The 14,074-nt window shown below is 43.2% G+C and overlaps 1 protein-coding gene across 1 annotated transcript in view; it reads left to right on the forward strand.

Moving 5' to 3' along the window:
• Positions 1-14,074, forward strand: part of l(2)gl (LLGL domain-containing protein l(2)gl) — a 54,641-nt gene that overhangs the window by 3,070 nt on the left and 37,497 nt on the right. Inside the window, exons 2-5 of the mRNA XM_050169582.3 lie at positions 1,613-1,711; positions 10,684-10,781; positions 12,994-13,075; positions 13,831-13,943. Coding sequence (XP_050025539.1) covers positions 1,628-1,711; positions 10,684-10,781; positions 12,994-13,075; positions 13,831-13,943 — 377 coding nt within the window. The 5' untranslated portion in view covers positions 1,613-1,627. The remainder of the gene's footprint in view (positions 1-1,612; positions 1,712-10,683; positions 10,782-12,993; positions 13,076-13,830; positions 13,944-14,074) is intronic.

Genomic DNA, 14,074 nt, shown 5'->3' on the forward strand with positions numbered 1-14,074 from the left:
TAGGAAACTTCACTGGGCGTATTTTGTTCTCCGAATGGAAATGTCGGTGTTGCCGAGGTAACTGAGTTATCCTGGTTGTGGATAGATTTCTCTTTGAACTTGAGCATAAAAAGTAATGGTCACTTTTTATTGACAACCTGAGTTGGAAATGTAAAAAAAAAATGAGGAGTTCAAGCTATTTCGGGGAGGGTAGGGGTGCTGCTGTGAGCTGCTGTGGTGGCCCTGTCCGAGCTTCTCATACATTTAATGTCAGAATAAGCAAAGCCACTGGGAGCATGAACTTTGCCCATTTCTGAAGGAGTATTTTTTGACGATTCTTGAATGTTCCAGTTTTTTCTTTTTGCCCCGTGTCATAGTCTCACAAAAACCTGCATTTAAGGTATCGCCATGATTGGCCGCTCAGGGTATAAGAAATCGAATTGTTGGGGCAAGGAATATCTACACATAATGAGCAATGGCGTTCCTTTTGTCATGCCGATGAGACTCCTAGGTACTAGAAAACTGTGGAGGGTGTGGTGACAGCTTGCCTTCCTCTCTAGAGCTTGGGAGGGCTGTACAAAAGGAAACTGGCAAGACATCCCCGATGCTGCTGCTGTTAAACTTCTAGTGCTGAAGCACATTTGTGGATCGAGAAAAATTCATACTCCTTTACCTTTATTTCTCGCCACCGAGAATGCATTTAAACAAAATAAAATGTTACCTGAGCTGTGCCCTGACTAGTATAAGGATTAATTAGTAATTAATTTTTTGGCTATCTACAACTGCAAACTTGCTTTAGTGTAACAAAAGCACCGCTGTTGGCTATGCATTATGTGTCCCGTGCTTAAATCGGAATTCTGAGCTATCGAACTCGACGTAGCATATTTCATATGTTGGGCACTACAGGGTTAAACCGTCGTGGCTATGCTTCCGTTGACGCGAGGTGCACTCATGGGCAGAGGTGCCTTGTTGCATGCCAGTTGGCATGACTTGGAAGAAGGCAGCGAACAACATGTTCAAGGTGTATTCATGCTGTTCTTGAAAGATGTTAAATGTGCTCGTGCCGAATCGCAAAGCATTTCATACATGCACTTTTCTATGCGAGATGCATTTTTGAGTTGTTTTTCTTCCCCTCTTCTTTAGCAATGAAGTTTGCTTCAAATATAGCTGGTCCCTTGTATAATAATTTATACTTGCTGTGTATACATGGTTAACCCTTTACTTTCCTGTGTGCATTTTTCTCGTCTGGCGTCACAATTCTTAATGCTTTTAGCAACAGGCAGTAGGTACATGTGAGAAATGTTTCGAAATGCCCTCGCCTCACTGTCGCTCGCATGGGAAGAGTTGAGCGGTCTAGCCATGCCAGAATTAGCACCTGGAGTGCTGCAGATAAGGGACACCTTGTTGTGGCTATCTGTCGCATGCCTGTGTGAAGTTGAAGTGCTCTCAATAGGTTGGGTTACCATGGCTTCAGCTCTCCGCTTTTATTTTTCATGCATAGTCGTCAAATGCTCTAACGTCAGTTTTTGAGTTTGTATTTTAGTCATGCAGTTTTACTTTTTACGTGTCGCCGGAAGGCTTTACGCGTGGTTTTTAATGGTTAACTCAAAAAGTGTTTGCCCTTAACCCGCAGGCCTGAATAGTGAAGATGCTCAAGTTCATCACAAAGAAGTCCCAGCACGTCAGTGCGGAGCGGCTCAAGGTGCAACGGGAGCTGTTTGCCTTCAACAAGGTAAGAACGTAAATTTTAATCTTGGTAGTGGCTGTTAAGTATACAGGCACAAGGAGTCATTAAATCCATGAAGAGACACTAAGGAGGCTTAGTAAGTTACCATGTATTATTAAATTAGGCTTCTGCAATAGCAAAATGGCCATTTGCTGTGACATAGTTACTAGCGCAAACAAGATTATGGGGAAGAAAAAGTGGGACAGGACAGAGCGCTCTGTCCTGTCCCACTTTTTTTCCGTAATCTTCTTCGCGCTAGCAACTATGTCACAGCAACTGCATTGATGCCAACTAGCCCAAGTTTCTGCATCATAATGGCCACTCGTACCATGAGCGAAGGCTTGGTTAGCTAAAATACGTCAAAGTTCAAAAGACAGGTGGCGATACTATCCTGAAGTTCCTACAACAGTTTGCGATGGAGTTGTAGATATTGACAATGTTTATTCTGGCCCAGTTATTACTATTATTATTTTTTTTTTTTGGCAATAACATGTTGAAAAGGAACTGCAGATTTACCTAGCATGTTTTCCGCACATTTCCTGTGCCGAAACAGCCTAAATGTGGAAACTGTTCTGAAATTTGTGACGTCACGCTGACGTACTGATGTTAATGTCTCGTTGCAAAAATTTGGAAAGGAGAACATTGGCCTTCATATTTTTCTGCAATAATCAACGTTTTCTCACCAAATGAGGGAGAATGAGGTTTCGAAATGATTGATACCACCCTAATTGATAAGGTGTCACTCTTTGGGGCCCCTTTAATTCTGGTGCTCTGGGCCAAGAAGTGGCCCGTTTATTGAGAGAAAGGCATTTGAAGGAAGCACATCTCTTGCAAGACAGTTGTTTGCCTGAAAGAATGGGTGAAGATATGTCATCTATGTTTCAAAAAACAGCACATGAATTCCCAAAACAATGTGTTGTTTTGGGGCTGTATACTCAGTGAAATCATTTTGGGGGGTATTGTCACCTTAGGGTGATGTGACGTTTCAGTGTGTTTCAGTGACCAGCATTCTCAGCGTGCACTGATAGAGGTAACCCCGAAAGTGATCTACTAGAAATGCGGCATCTGAGGGCTGCTCACTAAGTGTCCACCTAGTGGATATGTCCATGTTGAAGTGCTGATTGGCTGGGGGTGCCCGTCTCCTTCTGATATGTACCTCAGCCCAGCCAATTGGAACTTTAGCTGCAGATGAAATGAGCATTGTCTACTAGGTGGACACTTACAGAATAGTGCTCCTGGATGATGTTTTTCTGGGCGGTGCACCCTCATTTAGTTTGGGGTTCGTACAGGGAGGGTGCCACACGCGACAGAAATTGTAGTTCCATTTGCTTTCATGTTCAGATTCAAGGTTACTACATTTCTCTTACTAGTGGTTTACTGCTATTTACCAATTGTAATTAGAAAATTGGGCATCGCCAAGAGTTGGTGACAGTCCAGTCCATTGTTCACACCATCTCGCTCACTCGCTTGAAAAGCCAGGTTATAAATCAAAGTGCTGCTTCAGGAATCTTGGAGATCTGATATATATCACTTTGGCTTGGCTTGATATTTGGCTTTCGCATGGGGTTTAGGTTTGGTGCTATCTGCTTTCCTGGAATCAAAGGTGTGCTGCAAACTTTCAACGAGACAGAGCCAGGTTAAGTCTGTGACCTACACATCGTAAACTACCGGTTAGCTGTTATGCAACATTTTATTGTTATTTGCTTGGTGGCTGCATGAATGAAGTTAACAGTATTCTTTTAAACAGCATTCAAGTAGTAATAAATTTGTAGTCACTCATTTACTCACGGAATGCATGCAATTGTCACCACTGCCAAGTGCATGTCTAGGCAAAATGCCCATGTTTTTTTTGGCTGCCACTTACTCAAATGGTTTGCCGTCAAAAGTCTTTTTTCTGCGCTCTTACTCTCTTCGCTGTTACTTAACCGCTAATAACTACTGTTTGGTCCGAAACGGCTGGAGAGGTGAAGTTCTGCTGGTGGTAAAAGGGCAGTCGTACCAATCTCACGGCCAGTCGTTCGGCAGCAGACGGGATCGTGACGTGATGCTGCCTCATATACACATGGTTACGACGTTCCTAGTGGTCAGAGGCAGCAGGAGCAGAAAAAAAAAGAAAACGGAAGGCAGTTGCGCGAGCGATGAGACAGCCTCCCTGCTGCTTTCTTGGCATTGGCAGGCTGCCCAGTCAGCTTCTTGCCTCCACGAAGGCCGCAAGCAAGAATGCCTAATTGCTGTGTCACAGAGAAGTAACCCGATTTTCCAGTGCCCTAGTGCTGCACATGTCGGGCCAGGAATCAAAGGTCACATGGCTGCGGGAGGTCTTGGTGAGGGCGTCACTGGTGTTCTTTATGCACTCTCTCTCTCTCCCCTCCCCTCCCTCCACCTGTCTTCCTATCAATGTTTTTTTTTTTCTGCAATTGCTGGGATCAGCTTGTAAGGGGATGTTTGAGCTAGCTAGCCAGCTTTGGCATATCTTTATGACCACCCTGGCATTTTTTTTTTGTTATCCTGTGCCGCTTCTGATAATGTATCTCAGTATTCTTTTCCTTCTGATCCTTGAGCAAACATAACAGAACACAAACAAGACAAAAGGGGGAAAAAATGTGTTCAGGGTCAAAGGGCGTAGCCACATTAGTCAAGTTGTTTTTCCGTTTCCTCTGCGACTGCTTTTCACTGGATTTTGATAATGTGTGGGTATCTGCGCTTTGGGCGACAGGTGCCAAGGAAAAGGATGTTTGAACTAGCTAGTTGCAGTCAAGAGGGGTGGAGAATTATACGAAGCAATGAGATTATGAGACTTAGATGAAACATTGCGTTTCTGAATACTGCAAGTTCATAGTAGATTTAATTTACATAGGACAGGGAGCAAATGGAGGTATGCCCTGGGAGTGACTTCTTATCCTGCAACAAGCTTAAAATGTAGAGGTGATGACTTTTGCATAGTAGTATTTGTTACTTCCCTGTTTTTGTACAGCATGAACTTTCTTGCTTGTTCAGTCAGAAATCGGTATGAACAAAAAAATATTACTGCTCAATAACTTCAGCATTCTAGCCACCTTACAGAATTATAATACAGGACCTGGAATTAGAAAAATTGGAGGATGCTTAAGCTTCGCCTTTCAAAGTGGAATGCTGTTGCATTCCACTCTGACTGCTTTTCACGCTTCTCAGCAACTGCAGCTTATGTCACCGTAATGTTTACCGGGAAACGCTGGCGCCAAACGCTATGCATGATGGCAAGCTTTTTGGTAGAAACATGGCCTCTTGCGTGGGTCGCAATGCGGTGGAGGTGAGCGCCATCTGGAGGTGTTGCAAGGAACTGGGTGCATTGCTTTATGACGTTTGAGATTTGCCCATGCCGCACGCTCAAAATCTCGAAGGCCATGGCCGCTCCACGTACGGTAGAAATGTTGGAAAAGGGGTTTGTGTTTTGAGTTTCCGCATAGCAGAATTATGTTTTCTCATATATTCAAATTACAATCTGACACTATCATGTCTGTAGGTTTGTGTAAGTTGTACTTTGATTTTTCTGACGTCTTTTATCTTGAGAAATTCAATTAGTTTAGTAACTTCCTTGCGCTTGATGGAGTACCTGTGTGGTGGTTGGGTATGCATGGTTCGAAGTGATTTTTGCTGGAACGATGGTCAACGCTGCATGCGGGACGTTGATACCGGATTTTTTGCGGCACGGGGCCCTTAACGCTATCTTGTTAAATGTCGTGACATGGTTATCTGCTATAGCACACAGCGTGGTAACTGATATGCCTAAGGGTAGAACTTTGTCAGGCTAAAATTGACGACGGGGAGGCATGTTCAGTTATCGGCAGCGGTTACAATGGAGTGGGGCACAGTGATATTGCGCATCAAAAGGACATCAGGTACAGGTGTGACGACGTAATCACCATCAGGCAAAGGGAAAGATGACCCTAAATCTATGAAAATCAGGGCTTTAGGTGGCAGGCAGACGAAGGCAGTTGTATTAAAGTTGTTCGGGAGTTCGGCACGGATAGGCGGGAGAAGAGGAAGTTTGAGGCAAAGGGTACCGGCGGAACAGTCGGCCAGAGTGGAATGTGCCGTAAGAAATTCTAGTCCGAGGATAAGGTCATGAGGACAATTGGTCAGCACTGTGGAAAGAACAGGAAGGTGTCGGCTGGCGGTGCTTATACGGGCAGTACACATTCCAGTGATGGCAACAATGCTGCCATCGGCGAAGCATGTGGCTCAAGTAATAGAAAGCGTGAAACAGAAAAATAACCACCATTAACAAAAGAAATTTGGAGGATGCTTAAGGTTCGCCTTTAAGAGTGGAATGCGATAGCATTCAAAAATCCCTGAGTGCTTCTCATACTTCCCGGCAATTGCAGCTTATGTAACTGTAATGTTCTCCGGGAAACGCTGGTGGCGAATGCTATGCACGAAGGCGAGCTTTATGGTTCTTTTTTTTTTTTTATTGTGTCCAAGGAATTGAGGGGGCCGCCCTGCTCCTACTAAGGCAGACCTCAAATGGCAGCTGGAAAACGCTAATGCGTTAAAGGGCATTTGTGTTTGAGTTTCCACGTAACAGAATTACGTTTTCTCGTATATTCAAATTACCATCCAACACTGTCATGTCTTCAGGTTGTATGCAAGTCGTACTTTACGATTTTTCTACGTCTTTTACATTGATAAATTCAATTATTTCAGTAATTTCCTTGCGCCACATGGAGGGCCTACATGGTTGGGTATGCGGGGTTCGAAATTATTTTTCCCGAAACGACGGTTGGCGCTGGATGCACCAACCGTTGATGCCGGATTTTCTGCGACACGGGGTTTATGTGCTTGCAACTCAAGTTTGAATAGCCAACATTGCCGATACTTTGTGCTGTGGTTAGCACCTGCATTTCGTGAGTTACTGGTTACACAAAGTTATGTTAATGGCATCTTTTAAGAACCTAGGTTGTTTGAAGAATGGCACGTAAAAGATGCTAATAAATGTTTTCTTTATGCTACCAGTGTTGCAGCATCTTAGACTTCTTATGGGTCTCCGACCCACCAGGTTTGGTCTTTGCAAACAGCCAACCATGGTGCATAGATAATTCACTGACAATCGTGACTGCCAGGTACTACATTAATGCACACTGTGAAAAGAGCTTGAAATTAAAATGGCAGGCCGTGCACCCTTTCGAAGGAGCTTTGCTTCCCAGCAGAGACATGTCACATAGAAGATGCACTTGTATCACACTGGATAATAAGTGACTTTGTGAATCATCCAATACAAAATGCACAGAACTACCAATAGAAGCGCGCCCTGCAGTTAGAAAAGAAAGAAAAAAAGGGCAAGGCTCGTGATGTAAATGTGATGCAGTTCCACAACCATGGTTGTTGCTTACAGACGCCAGTAGAAGCAAGTGGAGGTTGTGTCTTGGCAGTGAGGCTTGCCTCCTGACAGCATGGTGAAATGGCAATTCAGTCTCTCCCATATCTTGTAATAATGTACCAACTTTTAAAAAAAATGGTGTGGTAGAACACGCCCTAGCAGGTGTCTTACTACTTCCGTTGAAGTATCACCAAGATTGCTCATAGGGCCAGATAAGGTGCCCTTATGTAACAGCCATGATGTTGGCCGCCTACTTTTGTTTTTTTTTTTCTATTTGGTGCTCCATAACACTCCAGAGGTTGTCACAAGTTGTGCTTCTTGGTAAAAAAAGTTTCCATGCTGAAGTTCTGATTAACTGTGGAATTACTGGAGTTTGCAAGCAAAAAAATGTGATACTCTTTGATATTGCATAGCCAGCTAAAGCAAATCGGGGCTCAAGAATTATTATTGATTATCTTGGCTTCATTACGTACGAGTGTCAATAAAGCCGATGATGACAGATACTTGACAAGCGAGTGCAGATGATGTCAAGAAGTAAAAATGTAGCCTTTGGTTGAGTCACTTTTGTCTGCAAGCTCATTTGCATATACATTGTTACTACTGCTCAGAACCACTGCTATTGAATTTTCTTTCTTTTCACTTTTGTCTTGCATGCTGAGCTGATAGCGGAAAATTCTCTGTAACACCAGCTCACAGGGGCCCAAGTAAATGGCTTTAAACAAGATTAAGCTACATTCAGCTGACATAGAAAGTCATAAAACCACTGGCATAATCGTCACAAAGCATTGAAGTTGCTACAATGCTGCTGTATATACACGTGGGAAATTTCAAGCTCCAGGGAGTAAATTAACTATGATGTGACAGCTGCCGACATAATTCCATGGCTCAATTTCATATCGGCATAGCAGTCGGTCCTAAGCAGCATGAGTCACCTCAGGCAGCGGCAAGGAGCATGTAGGCTTTCTTTGTTTTGCTTTCACCTTGGGTGCGTGTTGCATCCTCGCGCAGGTGTTGCAGCTGCGGCCTCGGCCTCTCGCTGCGGCAGGTGTTCGCTGGGTCACATGTGGCTGAGCTGCCTTATGCGCCACTGTTATATACGGACTCTCTTATGGCTAGGGAACTTGTTTCTTGCTGTGACAGATTTACGCAAGCAGCACTTTGCTCAATAACGGTGATGTTTAAGGCTAGCAGGAACAAATATCAGATAACCGTGAATGAAAGAAAGCTTGCAAGCGGAGCGAGAAGGGCAGCTAAGGACGCTGGACTCCTAGACTGAAGGGACCACCCACTGCAGAGCGGAGTAGCTACCTACGCTTGCATGCTGTTTTGCATAAAGTTTATTCTCTTTCTCTCTCTGCTCGGTGTCTATTTCGTGTTTGCTCGCCACCGTCATCGCGTACCGTACTAGAGGAGAGTAGTAAATTAAACAGTGAATAGTTGGCCTTCATAGTGTTTCGCATAATCAGTGCATCATCGATGCTAATGCTGTGGTGCCATCTGGTTACTGGTAATGAAACCGCATTTACGGCTCGGCACCACCTCTAGAGCCCTAGCAGCATCAAAACATACCTGACGTTTTTCCCTCAGTATGAGATGAGACTAAGCAATGACAGACTTTACTATTTCGTTGTTGCTTTCAGTACGTAGAGCCAGTAACAAGTGCGAATTTAGATTGAAGCCGGCTGTCTGGGCGCTGCCATATTGCTATGTCATCGTGGTTAGGGTGGCTGTTACGGTTACCGGCACTAATCACCACGGTGATCCGGGTATGCAGCGTACATGCACAAAAGGCCTAACATGTCACATATTGCTGTAACATATCATGTACCAAGCAAAAATAACACTTTTCAATTCCATCACTAATCGGACTGTTCAGTCTGGAACTATATATTTCGCTGCCCAAGGATATTACCTGTGTACACTTTTTATCTTCAGCATTGCTTCAAGTTACTCGTGAGATAGAGTACAGTGTGTTTTTGAAAGAACTGAGTCGCTGCAAGCGCAGTCTTTCTCTTCTTTTGATTCCGCTCGTGTTCTAGAAGTCTTCGTTGTCGTCATCTTGGTTCAGCACAGATAGGGATGCAACAATGCTTGGCATGGCAAATGCAGTGCATTGCCTTTCACTTCTTTCCTGTGTTTTCCTTATTCGCATGCACACTCTCATAATGGAAGCTGTATGCTATTTTTACTGAAAAAATACTTTAAAGAAATGTTTTTCTCATGAAAAGCGCCTGTTTCAATCCTGGTCAGTTTCCTCGACCGCACACTTGCATGCGAGTGTTTCATGTAAACAAGCTTTTGCGGCATGTTTAGTCACATTTACTTTCTGAACAGCGCTATGACTTAGTAAACTTCAATGTATAAGGAGTGGTATCTGAAGTGTGTGTTAAAGCAAGAAAGACGCAGTTTCCTTGCATTGCATGGTCGCTTGCTGAAGCTCTATTCAAGCACGTCGCCACCTCTCCTTTTTTTCACCTTTATGTTCTCGATATCTGAGCCGCAGTGAGAACTCTGGAAGCAGGTTTAAGGTTATAAATGATGCCGTGCTGAAGTGTTTCAACGCATTGATTTCACCTAGTAAGAAACTAAAGTTTTCAATCCCTGTTTATACCAGTCTTTATTTCCGCATTGCACACATGTGCGCACAAAGTATGTGGCATATTCTTTTAAATTATAGCAGCATGATTTCAAACACTGCATCAATGTCAAGTGCACAAAATAATCCCGCTCCGACCAGGTTTGTATTGCCATTTTCCATGTGTTCAGAGAAGTATAAATTATCTTTTCTTTTTTCTGTGAACAATGGCAACAATTGTCCAGCTGTTAACTGTGTTTTGCATGTTTTTCTGTTCCCTATTTCAAGTTTCTTTTTTTTTTTCATTTGAGTCCTCTGCTTCCTTGTTGACTTTTCTTTAATATACTTTGTCAAACTTGGTCATAAATGTTGTCGGCATTCTAGTTCTTTTTATTTTTCAAATATATTTTATTTGCATTTTATGACATGACCTATAAAAACCTGCTATCTCTAGTTCCGTACTATGCCATTCATTTTTCTGGCCACTATAGCCAGTGACATGTTAAGAACACCATGGCGAGTATTCCTCAGAGGAAGCATGTACATATGCGGCATCGAATGATGGATTACCTCGGTCTATAGGCCCCTATCTCTTTTTTGTTGTTCATTGTATTCATGTCCCCACCAAGTCACCATGCCATCACCAAATGTTTCCGTGTCTTGTGGCTGTGTTTTCCCAAGCAAGTCATGTACGCAATTTTTTGTCTGACTAGAAGATCTTAGGGGCTGTATTTTGCATGAAGGGAATCCTGAAACACCACCAGCTTACAAAAATTTTTTATAAGCTCTGTGTTCCTGGGCCCTAGACATGAACAAAGAACCTGTACAAACAGCTCCTTAAAGCATTTTTGCTGTCACTTGAATGTTTACTATAGTCTATTAATGAATGTGAAACAGCACACTCAAAACCAAACAAAGCTTTATGTGTGTGGCATTTGGTGTCATTAGCAAAAGCATTGAAACCTGCCTTCTTTATCCTTCCGCTCTTCCTTTTTTATAACCTATTAAATAATTGTTTTCAATTTTTTTTCCTTGACTACTCAACAGACTGCCTGCCATGGATTTCCTCACTGCCCTACAGCGCTGGCCTGGGACCCATTCCTGGAGCTTTTTGCCATTGGGACCAAGACAGGGTCACTCAGAGTGTATCCTTAAAAGTGTTGCTACAGCCACTGGTTGACACAGATAGGGAGCTTGTTTTGCATTCAGTTTGCAAAATTTCATTCAAGTTTGTCTGATTACTCTCGCATTTAGCATGCTTCAATTGCAGTGTACGTTAACCACTGCTATTTTACACACACCTCCTGTGTAACTTTCATTTATGAAGCATTTGTTTTCTCTCTGAAAATAAAGAAGTAGGCACACTAGGAATGCAATTGCAGTTCGTTCTTTACAATAATGTCTGTAGTCATTGGGCACACATTGCAACGTAATGTATATGAAACTACAACACTGAACTACATCTATATGTACCAGCTACAGAAGTATGTTCATGTGTGTGTGCTGCGACTGCAGGTTTTCTTTTTGTGCCCACATGACGAGGGATGCATTGGAGCTGTTGCCTCCGTATACCTAGATGGACAGTAAGTCGTATACCTAGCTGTCGGAGGTTCTAACCAAAACCAGTACTTGTATAATAAAGGCTATTTAATACAAGATCATGAATGCTCCGGAAAACTTCAATTTTTCGTGGTTTGCCAGGAAATTGCAGCAGTGATGCTGCTGGTCAGTGGCCACGGCAGTGCGTTTTTGTGCACGGAGTCGCAGGTTCAATCTTGGCCGCATTCTGATGGGGGGCAGAAATGCAAAAACACTCGAGCATTCTGTCTTTGGGTGTACGCTAAGTGGACAAGAAATAGAGAAATAATTTCACTTAAGATTGATAAATTACCCTGTTGAAATACCAAAAGCAGCAGCACTCTGACCGCGAGAAAATGCTTGGCAAGCCAGAAAAGGCGCGAAGTGTAAAGACTGGTGGCGATGCCTCCTTGAAGTCTCTGCACTAGCTCGCTGTGACGTTATGGGTTTTGACAGTGCCTGCTAGGACCTAGTTAAAAGCTCATCAGTAAAGATGGACTACATTGTGTTCTAAAGAAGCCGAAGATTGAACGCGGCAAGTTTTCATAACATTTACTCGGCTAATTCAGCCCAAATACCCAAAAGTATGTTGAAATTCATGATGTCACGCTGATGTACCGGCACTGGGGCTCCTTACAACATGAAATTCAAGAAGTGTGACTTTGACCTTCATTTTCTCTTTCTAATAATCAGCATATTGCAAAATTGATGAAAATAGGGCTTTCAAAGAATACTGTATCAGCCTAAGCTGATTTAACATTGCTATCTTTAGTGTCCCTTTAAAGAACCACAGGTGGTCAAATTTAATCTGCAGCCTTCCACTAAAGCATCCCTAATAAACCACCCTGCAACTTCAGTACGTTAAACCTGACAAGAGATCCAACAGAACTTCAGGCAGATAAAAAAAAATATGAAAATGTCAAAAGTAAGCTTTTTAGTCCTGTAAGGGCTTTTAAGAGTTTATGTTACTACAGTGTACTCTTGTTACAACGGATTATGATAATCGGACAAAAAAACGTCCGTTTTATCTGAAGTCCATAATATGCAAAACGTCTCAATTCCAAAACTTTGGTTGCGATGTCTAACAACTTTATTGTAAAGAGTGAGTGGCAAAGGTCCAAAGTAAAAAAACAAACGAAAAAAGTCGCAGTTTCACCCAAAAGGCGAAGCATCATTTGCGACAGCAAATTAAGCAGGATATGCACGGTAGCAGCAGCGGGCAAATTGACCTTCGTGCTGTCTTTTGCTTCAACGGGAGCTAAACATCAAAAACACAGCGCATGCGAAGCTACCGGCACTGGGTGCACTTTGTCCACATCGCAGGTCGCTTTCAAGATACAGTGTCCGCGCCATAAGCAGCAGCTGCCGAAGTAGAACACTCCTCCCAATTGCCTCCCCCCGTGCCTTGCAGGCGAAAGAAGACGGCGCTTTCCCGCCCTGCCTTGCTCCCTCGCGTGCGATATTTAGCTGCGATTATCGGCTGACCCTCGCAAGTCAGTTGTTCCCCCATGTAGATGCGGTAAAGGTACGTTTTGTACGGCCGATATTGAAAAAAAAAAATGCCGCTAATTTTGTCCAGTGTAGCAAATAGTCCGTCGCAGCGTGGTCTGTTCAAAGCGAACTTCGTTGCTTTAATAAAATAGGCAGAACAAACTAAGGCTGAAATATGGTCCATTATATCCGAAAGTCTTAAGCGGGTCCGTGGTAATGAGCGTAGACTGTACTACTAGTTGAGCTTCCCGATTTGATGTGATGGTGTGCCCTTGACACTGCCACCAGATATGGCGCCCCCGGTGTCGAGTATGTGGTTGAACACGATGCCAGCAGCCCCGTGATAGAGCTGCACTTTGTGCCTAAGCAGGTGAGCTCATTGCATACATGGTTTTTCTTACTTTTCATATGAATTTTGGGGTTTATTGTCCAAAGCTGCTGGCTGAAAGAATGCCAACGCAAGGTAAACAGTGCCTGGCTAGGCTAGTTACACTTGAAATGAGAAATACATCACCTTTAGTAAAACAAGAGGTTTGCTTTGCCAAAGAAGTTAATTTTTGATAAATTTTCAGGGATTAGTTGCAGCAATATAGAACGACATAACTTGAAAACTTGTGTTGTTCTTGCGCAGAATGAGGATAGATTGACAAAAATGCCTTAAAAGTCAGTCGCATCACATAACAATGTCCTTTTGAGCATGGATAAAGTTAAAGAGAAGCCATTGGTCTTCAATAATGGCCCTCCCCACCAATGGGTTACTTTTCTCTGCCAGTCGAGCACTGAGGACATTGTAGGAAAACAACCCAGCATAGGTTAATGCTGACAGTGCTCCATTAGCACTCGGTGCTACCCGGTACCTGCTTGACTTTAGTCAAGCATACTCGAAAAGCATTGTCTTGTCTCCATCCGCTTATACATTTGCAACAGCCTTCACTACAGAGGCATTTCTTGAGTTTCTTTAGGCTTTGTACACATTACACTGCTTCCTGTAAAATGATGTTTAACTAATCTTGTCTGACAGAGAAAACTGTTTCATGCTATAAGTTAACTGGAAGACATCACTACAGTGGAGAAGCAGTCCAGGGATGTCCTTTCTTGATTGGTTCATGTAAACTTTGGTTGTAGGGACGGCTGATCACCCTTCTGGAGAACAACACACTCCACCTGTGGGAGATCAACATGAAGGGTGGTGAGGACTCTGTACTTGAGCATGTCGAGTCCTGCACCGTGGACTCCAAGTGAGTACTTCCTCTACAATGCTATCTTTCTAGTCTTCAGGGCGTGTAGTGACAGCAGCACTGCACGAAGTACTTCTCTGGATCAAAAACATTAAAAGTGTTCACATACAGAACATAAAGATATGGAATTA

This window comes from Dermacentor andersoni, chromosome 3, assembly GCF_023375885.2.
Source record: "Dermacentor andersoni chromosome 3, qqDerAnde1_hic_scaffold, whole genome shotgun sequence".
NCBI classification, from domain to species: Eukaryota; Metazoa; Arthropoda; class Arachnida; order Ixodida; family Ixodidae; genus Dermacentor; species Dermacentor andersoni.